The sequence below is a fragment of the Orbicella faveolata genome, unplaced genomic scaffold (assembly GCF_042242905.1).
Source record: "Orbicella faveolata isolate gen_17 unplaced genomic scaffold, um_ofav_v1 contig_48, whole genome shotgun sequence".
NCBI classification, from domain to species: Eukaryota; Metazoa; Cnidaria; class Anthozoa; order Scleractinia; family Merulinidae; genus Orbicella; species Orbicella faveolata.
The window spans coordinates 3,926,786-3,947,251 of NW_028301578.1; the positions used below are offsets into that span (position 1 = coordinate 3,926,786).

Sequence of the window (20,466 nt, forward strand, 5' to 3'; positions counted from 1 at the left end):
CCAAAATGACCAAAATCGATACTCTACTTCTGACTAAAATGTCTTAAAAAAACACATGTCCCTCTGACGCTGGACATACCTATATATAGCCGATACAAGGAAGCACCCCTCCCCGCCTCCCCTAGGGCAGAGTTTAAGAGTAGTATCACAAGTAAATACATTTCGAAACGAGTTGACTGTAATAACTGGTACATGTGTAGGCAACATAAATTAATAAGCCCTTGCACTTTTACAGTAGGTTCAGTATTAAACCTCAACTGGACGAAAAACCCAGGCTCTGCGACGCATTAGCACGTACCCCCCCCCCCCCCCCACCCCAGGACTTCTCCTGCACAAGATATCAAAACCCCAGCCTTTCTCAGACTTTGGATATCTTTCCGGAAATGAAACACTATTTCTTTCTGAGGAATTGCCGGTTTTCACATGACGTCACTAAAATTCAAACTACAAAACTATTGATCTTCCTGAGATTTTACTTTAATAATGTTTAAGAGCAGCTGAAAACTAATATTCATAGAAAGTTTTGCTCCGAATGGGTTCTTGGTTTTGTGATAGACTGCGCTTGGATTTCTAAGCTTTTGCGTGACGCGGCATTTACATGACGGCGAAGAGAGCTGTCATGTTGGTTAAAAAAGTGACTTATTGTGGGGAATTTGGCTATCTGAACAATTCTTGTATTAGAAAAAGTATTATTTTAATGTTTTAGAGTTCCTCGAGGGATAAATGCACGCTTTTGTTGCAAAACTCAGTGACAGATGTTTCTGTTGGTTTCCGGCCGCCATGTTGGTGCCCATCCGGATGGGCACCAACATGGCGTCTCCATACAAATCTCTGTAAATTTAGATAAAAAGTTTTTCCCCATATCTTGCATAAGAAAAATTGTTGTGACCTGAATCTTGGCGAGAGTCTTGGCATATTTACCTTCTTTCTTTTCTCAGATTCTGGACTTTATCTGTTCAACAGTTTTGATTTTATTTTAATCTATTTTTCATGGCGTGACACTGAAAACCATTAATAGCTTCTTGTTGGGTTTTTAAATTATATCCCCCGAGGCTCACGAACGACAACAGAGCCAAGGCTAAATAAGTTTAATTAACTTAGCTTATATCAACAAACCCATGGGAAAAGCTAAGCAGGATTTTTCTTTTACTTACTGGTCCAGTTCTGACATTTGTCGCCCATTCTCCCGTCAACACAAACACATTTGTACCCAGATCCCTCCATGCAAGAATCTTCACACGTTCGTTATTTATGCAAGGCAATGAAGCACAGGCACTGGGTACCTAGAAATGATGACGAAGATTTTCAATGATTGATGAGGTTTAACTTTTGATCAGTGACAAACGTTTGCAATGTATGAAATGCCAAGTAAAGAAGCGTGCAGAAGTGTAAGGGATTCAGTGATTTCAACCAATGAGCTCATGAGAAGGAACAAATTATAGAAGAAAATAGCTTGCATAATGCTGATTAGATTTCTAGATCAGCTAGGTGTAAAAGGACGGTTGACTAAAGCGAAGTAACTGCAATTACTGGCGGATTTCCACAGGATTAGAAATTCCGAAACTGTAACTAACCTGTGAATTGAAGAGAGCTTGCTGGGTCATGGTTAACGTTGTTGTCATGGCCACCAGCATTCACCCGCTGGCCTGGAAGGCTGATTGCTCAGGTCCAGGCTCAGTATTATAAAAGTTGCGTTCAAGAGAATTTCCCTGTAAGGACAAGAATTACTTACGTTTCTTCTTGTCCCATAGTAGGAGTAACCAGCTTTCCCCGTCAAATTAGCGGACTTGCAGTCTTTTTTTTCACTGTTCAGTTCACAATCATGGAGCTCTTTGTTTCCTTCCTCGTAGTTGTACGAAACACACCGCAGGCTACTCAGGCATTCGAACGCGCGGTCAATACGCGTGGGGACCTGGGACTTAGAAATCACATGACCAGCAAGGACATAACCTGCATAATTACAGTAGACTTCGTGAAGTAAGCACAACATTAGGCACCTTAAACAACAGACGTCGCCGGCCTTACGACGGCAACCGGAAACGTGACATTTCTTTCGAGACTTCACTGCGCATGTACAACACGTTATGACTTGACGTTGCCCTGAGGTCGAGAACGTGAGAACGTGGGGTTTCACGTCGCGACGAAAACGTGAGTACTTAATCTTTTGTTTTCATCCCTTTTAGCTTACTTTTGTGCTGTTTTGGCGCGAACCAAGGTAAAGTTGCATAATGATTGCCTTTATGCTTAAAAAAATGTTCTGGAAGTATTCCTGGACTCATTTTTTCGTAACTGAAAAACTGTTTTTCGCATGTCAAACTAACCTTCAGCGGAAAGGTTGCTTTCATCCAACGTAATGCCGCTTAGTATAATTGTTTTTTTTTTCAGATTTTCTCAACGTATAATCGGTAGATTGCTATGGCTTGAAATAACATTGATTTTTATTTTGGCAATCCCCTCGTGTTGGTATTTCATTTAACATAGAGGCTATTTTAATCGACTCGATGAATTTTATATTCGAACAGTGTGTGCATGTATTTTTTTAATGTTTACAAGAGCTGACAAACTTCGCGCTATCAAATTGTCTCGCCTGGATTTTATTTCTTGTACATACAAGATTATTGCATCCTTCGCAAATAGAATGCTGTTTACGATTCTTTATCAAAAGAGCTGGCAAAACTCCTGTATTTGAGCGGCCGATCAATGTGTCGAATGAAAAACGCAGTGAGCTAAGATTTTGTTCAAAATCTATGTTTAGCAATAAAATCTATGTTTAGCACAACAAGGTGTGTGTGTAATTTTGGCAGTCTAAAAATACACCTTTTTTTTTTTTCTCAATGAGCGGTGACACAAGCTTTGGTTAAAAATCACAATTAATTGCTTTAGCAATACACGTTTTACACGTAAAATAATTTTTGCTCTTTACATTTGACATTTCAAAGCAGGCAAAATTTATAAACTTAAATTGTTTCGTTATTTTTCGCAATGATTTTACATCTCTTAGTAAAACATGAATAGTATAAGGTTTAATTCCATCAAGTTATTTTTCAACTATAGTTTATTTTCGACTCGTAGATGGAGTGGACAGAACAAAAAGATTTCATGCTATCCCGAGAAATAACTTGCTGTCGCGACCGCAACCTGAAGCCGTTCTAGCCCCAGTTTCTTATCGGTCGTCACGTCGCCGTCGTCAACGAAAACGTCTGTTGCTTAAGGTGCCTAATATCGCCAAAGTGCAAACGGCCTACTATTACGGGGCTAAATGACGTCCCGTCTATACATCTAAGGGCCTTTCCATGTAAGATAATGGACGACGCTTGCTAGGAAATCGTTTGTTTGTCTTGCACCCTCATTGGACGTAATGATGTCCTCGGGCAGGCTTCCTTTACACAGCAGTTATAGAGCGCTAATCGGTCGACTCCTCCTCAGAGTCACCGCGCGAACTGAAATTCAGACGAGTGTAGCCTGGGTTAAACTTAACACCAATTAAAGAAAAGGGGGGGGGGGGGGAGGGGTGGTGGCGATAAATAATAAAAAAAATAGATGAACAAATAAAACATGCAGCAAGAAGTTCTCTTCATTTCAAGCTAGGTAAGATTTACAAGCTGCTGCCAGAGGGAAAGCAAAAAACACAGAACAAAAGAATGAAAAAAAAAAAGAAAATAGCGCATGGTTTATTTAACAATTTTTTCATAAATCCAGACATATACTTCAACGGAATGAGACTGGATGATCCAGAAAGGCCGGAAAATGAGCGTGTCTAATTACCGTCGATCTTTCTAAAACATCAGGAGTCAAACTAGGGTATTGCATGATCATTTCAGACATTCTGTGTCAATATATGACCGAATTTATGAAAACCGTGTTACCGTGTTAAGACTTTACACCAAAATATAGCGGGCAGGTTTTTGGAAAACGGGAAAACGGTGAGATGTGTAGATAGCAACGCCCCCCCCCCCCCTCCCCCCCTGTTAGCGGTCTGTGCTAAAATGTTCCTGCCAAATGAAGTATACAAATAATAGCATTTGTTATATGTCAGCTTGTTTTGTGAATATTAGTTTGAAAACCAGCATGGGTAAGAAGCAAACTCCGGAACCTAATTTGTTTCATGAATGGGTTTTGAGCAAAACAGGAATGTTGATTATCTCTCGAGTGACAACTACAACCAGCTAACCAATTTAAGCCGCTAAAGCATGAATAGTTTATGATAAGCAAGAGTAGTTCTAACGTAAACTCCGTTGAGAAATTATTCACCCCTGTTGCAAGTTATTTCGTTAGTGTGATTAACCACCTAGCCGTGTGTTGACTCCAGTTTTGTCGGCTAAGGTTGAAGTTATTTGTTCCATCCAGTTGGAAACCAAAACAACATTGATTAAAATTACTAAATTTATATACTAATATTCTGTATGTGTTTGCCTAGAACTTAGAAATTTATATATTTTTTGGACAAATTTGTAAAAGCTTCCGAACTAATTTAAAACTGTCTGACAGAATTTTCCATTGATCTCTATCTTATACGTAATCCGTATTTCGCTCTTCATGTATATTTGTATCGAGCACTCCAACGATCGTGTGAATACACGGTTATTTTTCGTTTAATTTCGTTGTTGAAATATTGGGAATCGTAGTTTGAATATTTCAAGCCAAGACAGAATTTTTTTCCCAGCAAAGAAGTTATTAAAACAATGGAAATTAGAATTTGACCAAATTCGCGAACAAATATTTTTCAGTCCATTGAATTTTTTTTTCCACTCACAAATCGTTGTTAGGCTAGAATATGCTAGAAAGTGGATCCGACATACAGTTCTGTACTTAAGCTCTATCCTGCAGAAATGTCCACTGTAGCAAATTTTAACGTTGCTCCCCCTCAGGCTGTATAAAGGAAGAAAAAGTAAAATGGAACTTCTTACCCTTAATGTGAATGTCAAAGTTCCCAAACCTATTGCACAGGCCTCGGTACGGCGAGAATTCTGCCAGCGTAAATATCACTTGAAGAATGAATAACCCAAGTGCTATCTTGTTCATTGTTTCGCCTTAACAAGGTCACGATTTAATTTCACTGATGAGCATTCATTTTCTGCGCTGCTCTAGTTTGGCTTGCACCCTGATCGAAATTACGTAGCATAAATTATACACATCATTTGTCAAAGTAAAAACAGAAATTTGAATTAAATCTTCGATTGTATTTAGAGAACGTTTTGTTTGGTAAAAATAGCAGGAATTATTTATGACTTTGGCTTCGTTCATAAATTATGAAACCAGCGCTACTGGAACTAATTCCGAAGAATAGTCACAAACGGCGCACTTTATTGATGAATTTGTTCGAAACACTACATTCCGCTTAGACCTCCTCTGAAGATTATCAGGTCCGTCAGATTTGCATTTCTCAAAAAAAACAAAACAAAAAAAGAAAACAAACAAACAAACAAAAAAACAAAGCAAAACTAATAAACATTGTGGAACATTTTTTGGGGTTAATCTTGAGTCATTCTTCACGAAATTTTGAAAGTAGGATTTTTTCAAATAAATTACATTATTTGAATCATTAAAATCTTGGAGTGGTTTACTCTTGATGGGTGTACAGTGGAACCTTCGTTTTAACAAAGTCGCTGGGGACCGGCCAAATTTGTTCGTTAAATTGAGGGTTCTTTATATCGAAAACCTCGATATAACGAATTTGATCGCATGAGGGGAAACGACCAAAATGTTCGTTATATCGAGGTCATAGTTAATGATTGATTTGTAACACAGGTGACTTCCGTCACGCAATTCAATGCAATTTTCGTCACCCAGAAGTGCCCCGTTTTGAGATGCAATTCATTAAGCATGGTGGCTTTCAGTATCAATTATTTTCACTTTTGAGCTGACGAGCAGCTTTTGTTTTCAAAAGAGCGATACTTTTAGAGTAGCGATTTAAAAATGTTGCAACATAGAGGTTATACAGAAAATTGTCTATGTAAACAAGGGAACATTGTAATTCGTTATATCGAGGTAGATTTTACGTTTGGGCTTCCGGATTATGTTCGTTATATCAACGAATCCGTTATATCGAGGTTCTATTCCATACATTTTACTGTAACTTTGCCCGGGACATAAAATATCGCTCGTTATATCGAGGACTTCGTTAAATAGAGATTCGTTAAATCGAGGTTCCACTGTAGTAATGCTTTGGTCAGACAGAAAGGATACAGTAAGGATACTCCAGATGAAACAGTGCAAACAAAACAAGAAGAAACTGCATAGTCGTATAGTTGTATACGAGAGTCAATAGTGGGTTGGTTTACCTTCTAACCAGATGAAAATTGATTAAAGAGGAACGAGGCACGAGAGCACTGCACGTGAAGAACGTCGATCTACGAGAGTCGCGCATACGACTGGAGTTGGACAAGAAATTGGTGCGATTATTTAAGTGTTCTTAAGTCCTGGTCAAACGGCGCCTGACAACCGCCGCTAACTATCATGAACTGTCATCGATTATCACTATCACTCATTTTTAATTCCTTAATTGCCAAAAGCCACCACTTTTGTCTTGACCTTTACGCTGCTTGCTTAGAAAATAGACGCGCGCCTGGCTTGCGTCACACCCTCCAGGGGCATGGGCCACCTTCAAGAGTTCTCCAGAGGTCTCTGTCCTGGGCGTTCCTCTCGAGCTGACTCCAGCTCAGCCCCCAGTGTCCTGATGTCTGCTTCAAGTTTCCAACACCGCGAGTTCCGTGGTCGTCCACCCTTGCTCTTGCTCTAAGGGTTCCGAGACACAGCTTGCCTCGTGATGCTGGTTAGGGGTTTGCGGAGAATGCGGCCTATCTATCTCCAACGTCTCTTCAAGATCTCAGCATCATCAGGCATCTGGTTGGTTCTTTGCCACAAATCACTGTTGGACGTCATTCGTCCCTGCAAATAAAATCTTCGAGGGTGGGGGAGTACAAAATCTGAACCACTCACGAAAATCTCGAATATTCTCGCTTGGGTGAGACACAGGGAACGCAAGACGAAATTTGGTCAGATTAGCATGCAACAAGATTTGACAGAGAGCGATCGGAAGAGAGAGTTTGGCGCGGGTTGCGGGCTCGGATTTTCTCTCCAGCGGACGAACGTCAAGTTTCTGAGCTTTTCATGTTTGCAGTTTGTAGATGTCTAATGTAGTAGAGGGATTAATCATATGTCGTCTCAGCCGGAACAATGGCGGACACATTTTTTGTCGCAAGTTGATAGTTGTCAGTCTCGACCGATTTCTCATTACGAGAATGAAACGAAAATTTTCTAGGAGCTTCTAGTGAGATGTCTAGGCCAGTCATTTACCAATTCTCAATTGCGGGTAAGCTTTTTTCTTTTTTTTTTTCTTTTTTTTTTTTTTTTTTACATCAGAACTAGTCAATAGAAATCATGCTATGTTGAAAACGTTTGTTTCTCACACTCGCTTGATATGGATATTCTTTTGGTCGTTTGCGGGGAAACAAGGATCAGTCACCTTCACCGTACCCAACTACTTCATACTAAGGGGCGCATAAGGCCTCAAGAACAAGGATCAGTATCGTGGATTATTTTTACGTGAAACTTTAGTTCGATAGTAGCACTTTAAGAAATGGGCGGGCCCCGCCGTTTTAACGGTCAAAGTCTGACTTGAAGTTGGGGCCCTTTGTTGGATTTGTTAGATGTTCGCGGGAGTTGATGGTGTGATTTTTACCGGTTTCTACCCTTTTTTATCACGATAAGTGCATACTTTTATGGCTTGCTTTGTTCCCTTTATATCTTAATGTTTTCTTGTTAATTTGTTTTTGTAGAGGGTATGTCATCCGTTTGTTAATTGGCCGATGTTCAGAATTATTGGATCCTGCATTGAATACTTGTTCATGAAAGATACCATCTTAAGCATTTACAGTGAATTTTCGCTATGATAATCATGATCACTGCCTGTCTTGAGTTGTTATCTCAAACAGAAATTTACTACTCTAGCTTACTCTTGGATGTTATTGTTCAATCATTTATGGCTGATTATCTTTGATATTTCTTTAGTACAGTTATTTTTGTTTTTTTTTTTCCCTTTTACATGGCCCTCCAGTTACTGCGAACCTAGGAATGGACACTTGGAGCAAATACAAGTTACATCTGACACCTAAGCACGAGGTGAAGAGAAATCTCTAACTGTCATGAGTTTGAACATTGATATTCCCAGTAGCAATGTCTGAGGCAAATCATCATTAGGCCATTTAATTACATTTAAAACGTTCAAAGAAGTTGAGCATGACTAAATCGTGTTTGTCACGTTGTCTACAAAATAGATACATACAGTACATTGGATTTGTAAGCTGCTATTTTGGAAGAGCCATCGCTTATGAATCCTTCTTGATTTAGAAAATACAGCGAGTGAAATTCGATTATTCCAGCTTTACACAAGTTTTTAGTGACAAAAAATTGCTTTGTTTCGAATTATTTAACTCTTTTCTTCGTAGGTTTCACTTCTTAGCTCTCGTGGCGTCAAACGACAAAATAACATCTGTCAACAAGCATTTTGTTGGCCGGTGATGCACCGATCTACTTCATACACAACTTGAGATACCGTATGTATCTAAGAAAGCAAGTGCTGAAGTTAAGTTCAATTCCGGAAAGTTAAGATCGAATTCGAATATGTCAGAAGCGGCAATAACGTTCCGTTCAGCCGTAGAGATTCCTAAAATAGGTTGTTCGGCACTGAAAATGGCGGCTTTCGATTACAAGGCATCTACAGCTGTCACTTGGTCTGCGAAAGATTTAATGTGGATGTCTTTCGAGATTTCTTTCAGTATCAGAAGCTAGCGAACCTTCTATAAGTCATATTTCCATATTACCTTCAGGACATGGAGGCGTTTGCAGCTCGCTTAGCAGAATGCATGTGAAACGCCTCCTGGAACACGCGAGGGTACACACAGTAAATTCGCTGGAAACGATAGCCATTTATTTACTTCTTTTAATATCCATTATTAACACATATTAAAACTGCATGAGCGCACGTAAGCACAGCCGCAGTTGGAATCAGAAACGTTGGTGGTTATCGTAGGGATAAACTATGTCTTTATTTTTAATCCGTTATGCACGTCATGTCATCAGCAGCTATAAACAACATGTAATATATCAGACAAAAAAGACCGCATCTGACCACATATCCAAACACCAATCGTGCAAAAGAAGAGTTAAAATAGATGCATAGCGGAGTATTTTTGAGGAACTTCGAGGCGTTTGGAAATGTGGTCAAACACTGTCTTGATTCTTTGATTTACATTTTCGATCGACACCAAAATTTAGGATAAAACGGAGAAATAAAATCGTAAAAATCTATGCTAATCAAGATCAGATAAGCAAAAGCCGTCAGCTGTAATTGCAAAATTAGGCATTTACTTGTACTGACTATTCTAGTATTTTATTTGACATTTAACTAAAACGAAAGCTTTTGAAAACAAGCTAGATGACACACGGATTAAGACTATTTGTAGTTTTTCTTCGAATGTCGTAAAACAACAAAACTAAAGTAGTCACTCCAGTGAACCAATTAAAACTCAAAGCCAAGACACGTAGCCGACTTAAAAGGCGGGAAAAGGCGTGCGAGGGTGTCATGCTTGGTTTTAGCTTTATTTCTGATTGGATGACAAAGTTCCGCGAGGTTTTTACCCCAGTAGTTGTCCGCTGAGTAATATCTCTCTATCTGTTATTACTCGGGCTTCCGTAGGAAAGTCCGAGTCATAAAATGCAAGCGTTTTGGTCGCCAAAGAGGGTCATAGTCCCAGGTGTTCCATGCATAGACCATGGAAATTGGGGACGAGAAACGCGGCATTGCTAGCTCTTCGTGACAGAATCCGGTGTTTTGCGAAGAAAGTTTTGGCAAGAATCGTGCCTTATACGTTCATCTCACATACAAGGATGTAAGGATGTCGATCGTTTTCAGAAAGGGTCGGTCCACGAATTATATTGCTTGAAAGCCAGCCAGGTAAGCAAACTTCACGCTCGAAACGTTCTCGGGAGATAACAACTGAGCCGATTGCGGTATGAGTTCAATCTACGAAAACACTGGCAAAAAATAGGCAGTCCCATATAAATGAGAGTCTTTTTCATACTCCTGCCTTGATTCAATAAAAATATGTAGCTTGAATATTTCTTCATAAACTGCGTTAAGGCTCGCAGATTCTTGAAAGTTATTCGCAAAGTACACAACTTGAGAGTTTATGCAAATTATGTGCAATGCAATTAAGCCTGGTCACAGGACTGTTGTTTTCGCAAAGGAGTTTATCATGATTCGTTTTGGCTCTCTCGAAAGGGATTATTCGCTCTCCAAAGGAGATATGACTCTTGAAAAGGGTTTAAGATCGCAACACGGCAAAGATGTTTAGCTACACAATTTACTCGGATCGCCACGACAAGTAAACAAACTTCGTACAATTTCTGCTAGCATGTACAAAGTAATCGCCATAAGTTGTAAAAAGACCTCGAAAATTCTTTGCAAACAACTTCTCCATCAATGCGTAGACAGCTGTGCTTCATTCTTAAACCAAAATGGTTTAACTCATAACTAGCGATAGGATGAGGAGGATACTCAACGAAGCAACTTGAATAGTAAATATCTAAGCTGAACTCTTGTGCCAAAAAATCCTGATTCTTTAATTTCCTTTTATTGTGTGCGATACGCGTTTTCGTAAAGTAAGATTTGATACTGTGGTACGAAGCACGAGTAAACGCTCTTAGAGCGTCTAGTTAGGATAGTAAAATGTTTCGCTGGGTAGCGCTCCTGGAGCACCCCTCCTTCTTGAAACGTTTTTCAACTAAGAGACTAATCTCTTGCAAATGACACTGGTTAAACTACTGGTAATGAACACTTGTAAACGAATGAGGGTACATGCCATGTCAGGTGTGTACCGCACTTGCTTTAGCGCGAGACTTAAGATACAGCTATCGACAAATTCGACATAAACTTAACAGCATCCAATCATAGTGAGTATTTATGGTAAGGAGCGTTATTAGTAATGAAATAAGACGAAAGCAAATTCGTCAAGAACAAACGGGCACTGGTATTTACACTTAAGCTTCTACCCAGGAGTTCTTGGAAGTACCCACTTTGGATGAAGGACAAACTATATAACTTACATTTTCGTTTCCAGCGTGTAGTTCTTTGTAGAGCTCGCTTGAGTTGAAAAACAAACTATTATTTACATTTTGGGTTTTAGCAAAGCGTTCTTTGTGCAACTCCCTTGGAGTGAAGAACGAACTGTTATTTACAATCTGGCTTCCAACACGGATTCCAGTGTGGAACTCCCTCTGCTTCTTCTGGTGGTGGTTAAGGTCACTTGTCCTCGACGAGTGATTTCCTCGTGGCGGCATAGGATCATGTTTTTGAAAGCTGCTTTCATCTTTCCGTTCAGACCAATATACAACCACGGGTTTATGGCGCTGTTAGCCTGACTGAACCAGTAGCAAATATAGATAATTACATAAGGATCCCACATCGCTCCAAGCCCACTCACGCCCATGCTCACACCTTCGTCCATCTGATAGACGTGCACTGGAAGCCAGCAGAGTGCAAACACCACCACAATAATGATGAGCATTCGGATGACTTTCTTCTTAGGGATTTCCTGTTCTCGTTGATTTTCACTTACGTTATGATCCACGGGCACTTCATGGAACCACAGTTTTCGAGCAACTTGGGTGTACAGAACTGAGATGATAGCGAGGGGCAGGAGGAAGCCGACAGCAAAAAAGTAAGCATAGAAGGGCAAAATTAGAGATTTTTCAATTCGACACTTGCCTCGGATGAGCTTGAAAGCAACTGGTACGATTGACATCAAGGCCATGGATGAGATCCAAATAATTGGCGTAATGATCTTAGGCTTCCTGAACCAAATGCTCCGCCGGAAAGGGTGCACAACAGCAAAGTATCGATCAAATGCTATTACAGTAAGGCAGAAAATGGAGGCGATCGTGGAGACATAAACAGCATAGTAGAGAAACCTGCAGGTAAAAACCTGAAGAAACTCAGAGCTTCCAAAGACATAAAAGTGAGTAATGCTGACAGGCATCTGAAACACAACAACCATCAAATCAGCCACCGCCATGTTAACAAACATGAAACTTGTCAGATTTCTTGTTCCTGGTTTCTTCCACACGATGTAGATCAGCAGTGTGTTACCAACCAAGGCTACGAGCATTGTTATCGCATAAAGTACGGTCAGAGACAGTACGATGGCGTCATGGTTTGTCATGTTCTGTGAATTAAAACAAAACAAAAAATGTTCTCAACGTGAAGGAACCTCTTAACACTAAACGTTTTAAGGTCGAAAACACAAAAAAGTAATTTTTACGGTGGTTTTGAAATTTTGCGAGTTTTTACTTAATCCCAGTGGTGGTGGATGTTTACTACTCTCTACGACACAGGTGGACGGTGATGGTGGGAGGGGGTGGTTATTCACCTTCTTACCACAGGACCCTCGTTTCATTTCCGCGCGCTTCCAGGAATATTGTTTACAATGTTAGCCTAATTAGCACAAGGCACCAGTTTCTGATCAAGCTACAAAGATATCATTTCTGAATATTAAAAGTACATGACATGATTAGCAGTAAGTTGAACCGATGTATTAAATACGGTCTTGTTTGAGAAGGTTTTAAATAATTATTATTTTACAGAGTACTTTGGTTCATTAGAACATTTACCACCCAGATTTTCTGTAGTTTTTGAAAGCAAATACCTCCTTCAATATTACAGCCAAGTAGTTAAACATTCACCAATCACTAGGTCTCGCAAGCTCTTTAAAAGTTCCAGTACGTTTCATCTGAATATAATTCACTGTCTTTGGAAAGTCTGCTAAGTAAAGAGATGTGAAGTGTGATGAAAGGCCTTTTAACGGGCTGCGACGAAAATGTTACAAATTATTTCGAATAACGAGACAGAAGCGCAGCTAACAGTACTGTTCTTGGTCCAAACTCTGCCACGACTGATCGATAAACTAAAATCAAAGTGGAACTGTCATTAATTCGTAGATATGGATGTAGCCACTGATTTCCCTTTCCCGGAGGCGTTTGAAACCGCCGCACAGATAAATGAATAGCTTAAAATAACGAAATTCAATGGTGCATTTTGCAAAAAATTCAAACTTCTAATTGATAGATTTTCTTCATGTTTTCGCCAAACGTGGAAAATCGGTAGAGAAAATGATCCACCACAAGACAAACGGGGTCACCGAACGTTCAAGATCGTTAAATATCCAGGCAAAGCTATAGCAATGGTCATCTGCCCTGTCATTGTTTATATTATTACTTAACGCGTGCATCGATGCATGACGTGGCGTGTGAATTTGCGCGTGCGGTAAGGATGCGCAGAAACAATTGGCGCGAACGTCCTTAAGGTATCATGGTAGTTGGATTTTTACGAAAAATGCGAAAATCTCTCTCTTTTTCCTTTTTTTTTTTTTTGTGCTGTTCAAATTGAGAAGCCTGAGATAAATATTTTGCAAAAAGAATGGAGAAAAAAAGCTTTTTCACTCTTTATGATAAAGGGAAATCTCATTAACCCATTACGGCGCCCTCTAATTAAACTTCACCGCCAGTTGTCACGTGTAAAGTGATACGCGAACGTTTCTCGATTTGGTTGTTTCATACCAAGTTAGCTTTCGTTCTTGTCAAATTTTCTTTATGTTAGGACGAAAACGCAAGAAAACTTCTTGCCCATTTTCGTCTTCGTAGAAGCCGAAGAGGCCAAAATCTGGTAGAACAAGATCTTTGGCTCTGAGCGACCGTGGGTCGCAGCCCGGGGGCGGGGGGGGGGGGTAGTACTTTGGAAATTTCTGGGTGGGGATGTGCCGCTGGGACCCTGGAGCCCTTAGCCTATACCAGAACTAGTTCAGCTGAATTTTGCTACCCTATACTAGAGTAAACTCCCTAAATCCCCCCAGCTATCGACACTGTTGAGGCTGATTTGCGTAGATTTAAACTTGCCGATTTGTTGATTTTTTTTTTGATATTATTTAGTGGCAATTCCTGGTTTCCTTAGTCTAGATAAAATCTTCAACCAACTAGTCAGTTTTTTGAAAAATTATACCCTATTCTAGACCTAAACGTTCTGATTTATATACCCTATCCTAAAGTAAACTGCTTGAAAACCATACCCTTCACAGCGGCACATACCTATATAGCCCATATATGGCTGTGCCCCCCCCCCCCCCCCCGGGGAGTCGCACTGTCCGCAGTGTAACCAAGAAGAGTGGTTGAAGGAACTCGAGGACGCTAGTCCCTCCAATGAAGCTGAAGGACAAACTACAACAAGTGTTAGTCGCACGAAATTGCTGGAGAACGGACGCGATTCCGAAACTTCAACAAGGAGAGAGGAGTCAAGCGCAGATGTAGATGTAGACTATGTGGACCTCGAGATTTCCTCTTTTTGGCTTCACGAGGCATGGTTTCAAAAACTGTCTGGAGAACGAAGAAGCCTAAGCTTGAGCAACATAATACCAATGTCGCCGATCGACGGCACTTACAATACAAACCTGTATAAAGCTCCTAGTAGTTTGTTGCTTCTCGAACGATTTTACTGCTACGGGTTTCTGCGCCAGAATTGTAGACATCTGTTTATTTCAAGTTGTCATAACCCATTGTTATGGTAAACTGACCCATGCCGACATCTGTCAGTGTAGAGGGGATTTTTAACAGCTAATCATACCAATCTCATAAAAGGTTTTTCGTCTTTTTCTCCATAAAATAAAACTGCATATAAGGACGAACATTTTTACTTCGTTTACGGGCGTCTTCTGACGGAATTGGCTGGAAATTGGCAGGTATGTTCCAGGATACCTTCTTCGAAAAAGAGTGTCGGGTTTTGTGTAATTTCGCTTCAGTAGAAGGAAACGTCCGCATTGAGAATATCAAACTTTAAGGGTGTAGAGAAAAACCCAACCCATATCTGAAAAATCGCCGATCCCCGATGTTAATTGCGCCGCTCCGATAATTTACGTGCGGAAGCGAACTAGTTTAAGCCAAACCGTGGTTTTGGGTATTTCTTTTAATATCACTGCGACAATAGCTTCTTAGAAAATTTAAGAGAAATGATTGTAGTCTATAACTATTAAGCTTTCAGAAAATGTATAGGTTGATGAGCTTTTCTTTCAAAGCGCCAGCGTAAGAGCGCGATTTCCAAACACTGTCAATCCACCTACCATGATACTTTAATATGCCAGTCGAAGAAAGTTGGTTTTGTATTCCGGCAAAAAGCCTCTCCTTTACTGACCGTGGTCACCTAAAGCAAACTACTGTTACTGTTTGCTGTTATTATTTCATCATTCTTTTGGCTATATTCACTACCCTTAAAGTATAGTAGTAACACATTTCAAGCTAGAGTGGTTACATATAATAGCCGAGGTTAACACCTCTTGATATCTGTGTTTACATAGTTGAGAATGATCCAGATGTTTTCGGTATCACGTTCTTGTAGTTGAACTGTGAAGCATTCCTTTAGGTTAGACATCAAACACGAATTAATTGTTTCCTAACTAAACTGGGGCTATTCCTGAAAACGTCAAGTCTAGTTCGAGTACTTCTTAACAACCTTTTAACAACCTCGCTAAGAATTCAGATAAAAGTGCCGCAAACCGCCGGTTGGCAATTATTTTTACCTGGCTCTCTTACATCCAAAACATTCAAGTAACGTAGCATGCTTCATGATTCGTAACACGGCAGCTCAGAAGGGTCACGAACCATTTTAATTTTTTTAATGTTTGTGCTTCTTTTTTTGTTTTCATTTTTGTTTTTTTGGGCCCCTTCTAATATTTTCCCTTCGCCAAAAGGAGCTCACACGCAATATGACTACATTTGTCGAGTTTATATCACACTCAAACACGAAAACCTCAAACAATAAAACACAGAACACGCAAACAACGAAACGATCATCGTAGAGTGTGAAAATAATTCCCTCGTTGCTTTTGAAGTCAGTAGAAGTTAGGGCCGTAGCCAGACTTTCAGCACAAATAAGGCTACTCTTGCGGGCTCCTTGAAATAATTAGTTCGCTTTGAGAGCATAAGATTACATTCGTTTGCGTGAGGCGTGAGAGCTCTGAAAATGATATGCTTTTATTTATACAACGACCTTTCAACAGCTTTTTACAAGTTAACGAACTGTTCACACAATATTAAAACCCAAAGAGTAAGAAGAAAAAGAAGATGAAGAAAAAATCCTTGACTTTACTTGCAATCTTTGTGACCTTCGTACTTGCTATATTCTTCTCCCGAGACAAGTAAACAAGCAATAAAGTAGTAGTAGAGATTATAGTAACCGATGCGTGATTACGCTTGACGAGCAAAACACAACGGTCAGGTCATGGATACTGCCAGCAAAGCATGATCGATGGATTACACTCCCTTAACCTTTTGCATTTTTGTTTTCGTTTTTGTTTTTGATTTTTGTTTGCGTTTTATTCTTTTTTTGAACAGAAAAAAAAAAAAAAAAAACGAAGACAACAGTGAAAGACAAAGACCAAAAAAAAAAAACAAGACAAAACAAAACTTTAAGAAACGAAAAAAGAATTAAAAACAAAAACAAAACAAAACCAAAGTTAAGAACAAAAACCAAAACTGAAAACAAACATTAAAAAAAAATAAAAATGGTTGGTGACCCTTCTGGGCTGCCGTATTACCGATCCGTTTCGAGAAAGCCCCTAAAAGGTCCTAGAAACAATTGATCTTGCTTGCTGGTTATCTCAAAGCTATTCGTAGCTGTTTACATAGTTCAGAAGCTTTAGCTGCGAACCCTTCAGATAGTTGAAAATTCCACGGTGTAACCTGCCAATAACGCATTGTTTTTAGATAAAATACTATTTGCTAATCAGATCAGAAGAGAAATGGATGTCAGAGAAGACCCGATGAGTGCGTGTAACTAACAATATGCAAATTATCTTTTCAAACTGCCATTAGTTATTGTTCAATCAGCGACTTCGTCGCTCAAAGATCTGTCTCTCGCTTCGCTCGAGGGCGATGACTAATTAAGCGAAGGCCGACTGGTAGCAAGTCTACATAACGGCATAAACATAACGACATAAGAAGGACGTTACCTCGTTATGTTTGTAGTGTGAACATGTTCACATTTTGACATATTAGCAACAAAACAGCATGAACAAAACAACATAAGGATATTTTCATTATGCCTTTATATGTCGATGTTCGTGTTACCGACATAAAGCGAATACGCAGTTATGTCGCTAGTGTGAAGTAGGCCTAACACCAGTGCAAATATTACTTACTGATGTTCAAATTCAGTATGTCCTCCGGTTAAAAATGGGTAGGTGACTCATTCGCAGGCGAAACCCCCTTCACTATGCCGTGGATATAGACATATCCACGAGTAAAAAATGACACGAACAAATGGTATATTTCAGAATTAGCGGAATCCTTAGTTTAACCATACGTCTAAAATATTCATTTTGGGCAAATCTATTGTTAGGCCGTTGCCAACGGTCCCCGTAGTGTTAACATGCCAATTTCGATATATTAAAATTCTAACTTGTAAAAAAAAATTATGGCGACGGAGAGTTTGTTTTTTCCTTCCTGAACAACCCGAAGCTACAAAACCTTCGTATTCATCTCTACACTATATGACAGAACGATTTTTAAGTGAACAACTGTTTAAACCAAGCTTTGCACAGAGAAACGCACACATCCTTGATATTAGCTGATATTCTCCGCCCGCGCCTCAAAGGGATTGCGGTGAGAACGTGCCAGACATTTCACATTAACGAATATATCTTGAGCAGATGGAAACTTTTACACAACCTTGACACTCTTAAACATGAATCCCAGCGGCTAAATATCCTGCTCTAACAGATTAAGATTAAGATAACAGACAATAATATATTTGTTTTCTGACCTCGCGCGTCTGGCGGCCTATGCACACTGTTTTGATTCGAGTGTAATATGAAGCCATCACTCGAATAATCAGTGAATAATGAAACGTTTGCTATTGGGAACTGATTCAAGATATGCTCAAAACAATTTCCTGTATCACTTTGATAACACACATCATGAGGCGCCAGACATTCATTTCGCGGCAAATCAAAATAACGTACCCAGCAACGAAACGTTCTTTTAAAGGAGCTACGTCACGGTTTCTCATCTTGAGAGGTTTAGCCTAAATATTTTCATGTTGGTCGTTTGCAATCCGTGTTCATCTTCTCCATCATGACCATCCTTGTTTCTTTATGGTAAATTATTATCTCTTTGGTGTTTTTCTATTTTAGTAAACTACAATTTTCTGTTTTCTTTCACCTTAAAGATAATTTTGTAAGTGGTCAAAATAACACAAAATGCCGAGACTGAGCTCCTTAAGTTTGTGGAAATCCCATGCAAAATACTAACGGCAGAGGTTAGATTTTGTATGTCATTCCAAGTGACCGATCTCCTAGAACTTATCATGCTTAGAATGTAGCTGCACTGTAGCCAACGAAAAACAGCTCTCCATCGCCAACTTTAGCTAAGCGAGGTCATAAGTGTAAAAAGAAAGAAAAAAGAAAATAAATCTCTATACAGTAAGTACCTCAGCTTAGTGGCTGTAGATCAGAATTCTGGGTTCTAATAAAGCAGAAAACGAGTTGTTGTCACCCCAGGTCGTTCAGTGTATTTTTAGTTAGCTCTAATACGTCCGACCTGTCATGACTGTGAAATCATATGCAGGTGGCCATGATAAGAGTATTAACTACGTTTGCATTTTTTTTTTTTTCTAATTGTCCTTGTAGCTGAAGAATAAAGGAGAGAAAACGGAATAATTTTCAGCCGCCGAGCTACAACTGAGAATCGTAATTAACCTTACCAAATAAAGCCAATAATGCAAGAACAGATTAACTGTTGGGGATTGCAGAAGAGTTTTATAGGGCAGTTTCCTTGGATTTAGAAAATGGAAATTACAAGACTTCAACTTATTCTAGTGCTGTTTTTGTTGCTTTATGGCTAATTTTGCGGTTTAGAGAAAGTAAGAATTTTAAACGATTTATTTAAAACATAATTTTTTTATTTTATTTACAATTATGTTTGAATATCTCAGCGTCGGGTTTATTCTTAAAATAATCTGAAAATTTCGTAAATTTCAGCCTCGATATTCTTATAAAATCAATTCTTATATCAATATATAAAAAAAAGAGGGTAACTTGGAATTTCCCGAAAATTTCTTGTTAAATGAGGTTCTTGAACAAAATCAACACTTTAGCAGGTTTGTTTCATTAACATAACAAGCGACAAATGAATATGAATTTAAGATCTTTTTTAGCAAGATCTCTAGCTGAAGTTCAGTTACGATATATGCAAATTCGGAAAATTCAGTCACACGGAGATACTGTTATAACGAGGCTCTGAGCAAAGAAATGAAGAATTGAACCTACGTACCTTGAAAATTTTAAAATACGAAGCGCAATGCCAAGGCTGTTGTTAGAGAGGAGATGCCTGCCTTTCCTGTGTTGACATAGAGTGCAAAACTGTCATAAAACCAATTACACAGGCGGTAAAATTTTCGAAGGGCGCGGATCAATTTGATAAGCTTCGCCCTGCCTTATTTTTATTGAAGTTTACATTGCATATATAGACGTCATTTGTTTCACACTGGTCAATTGTTTGACGCAACTGCGGATCTGTAATTCATCAAAGTAAATTCAATTTTTATTTTTAGTTTATTAGTGCGATTGTAACTAGTGTAGCATGGTAGCTGTTAGTAGAAGTGATTAACCCGAGGAAAACAGCGTCTGCTAATGGACTCAGTTTTTAAACAGTTCTAAGAACTCCATTAACTTTGTTTAGTTTTAGTAGCCTTTGGTTTAGCTCTTGGGTCCCGTCCACACAATGCCAGAGAAATAGTTTGAAAAAAGCGCAACAATCGACGGTCATTTTGGATTTGTGTTTGAGTAAAAAGTTGGCTGGGAATCACATGTTTACAACGTTTTCATCGATTTCGAAAAGATCCGTTGTCAAAATGTTTTCCTTCCACACTAAACCGCGAAGCCGGCATTTTCAAATATTCCACCGTTTTCGTGACGGATTATTGTGGATGGTAAGCCAAACCGTAGAAATAAAACTGCGTTCTTAAATTTCTCCGTCGTAGTATGAACATGGACGGGGTTTAAACTTTCTTCAGCGCTAATGCATCACCGAATGAAAGGGTGTTTTCGCAAAAAGAATACTCTGTTGTAAATTACACAGATTATGATTTCAATAAACTGTAAATACCAACTGAAAATCATAAATTAATGGTATTTACTAGTTTTAAACTTCCAAGAATATTCTTTGAGTGAATGAAAGAGAATTTTAATTAGCTTGACAAAAATATAACTGGGGACACTATCTACATATTAAAAAAATATCTTCGCCACACAGAATTAAAGCTATTTACAAGTTAAACCAGCAGCAATGAATCAGCTGTCACTGAAACACTGATTATCTGCAAGAAAAGAGATTGAATAGTTTGATTCAAACTACCAAGATCAAGAT

General features: G+C 39.1%; 1 protein-coding gene and 2 long non-coding RNA genes across 4 annotated transcripts in view; 2 read left to right on the plus strand and 1 right to left on the minus strand.

The window, feature by feature from the left end:
• Nucleotides 1-20,466, plus strand: part of LOC149096035 (uncharacterized) — a 263,969-nt gene that overhangs the window by 117,204 nt on the left and 126,299 nt on the right. The window lies entirely within an intron of this gene.
• The window catches only part of LOC149096043 (uncharacterized), a 110,336-nt gene that overhangs the window by 15,607 nt on the left and 74,263 nt on the right, over nucleotides 1-20,466 (plus strand). The window lies entirely within an intron of this gene.
• Nucleotides 8,924-19,431, minus strand: LOC149096046 (somatostatin receptor type 2-like). 2 transcript variants are annotated; one of them, XM_089281496.1, is made up of 2 exons: nucleotides 19,372-19,431; nucleotides 8,924-12,224 (listed from the first exon to the last, which is right to left on the minus strand). In XM_089281496.1, the coding sequence occupies exon 2, from the start codon at nucleotides 12,219-12,221 to the stop codon at nucleotides 11,235-11,237; it is 987 nt and encodes a 328-aa protein (XP_089137622.1). In that variant the 5' UTR covers nucleotides 12,222-12,224; nucleotides 19,372-19,431; the 3' UTR covers nucleotides 8,924-11,234. The 2 variants fall into 2 exon arrangements, with proteins under 2 accessions (XP_089137622.1, XP_089137621.1); XM_089281495.1 differs by lacking the exon at nucleotides 19,372-19,431 and adding an exon at nucleotides 14,499-14,716.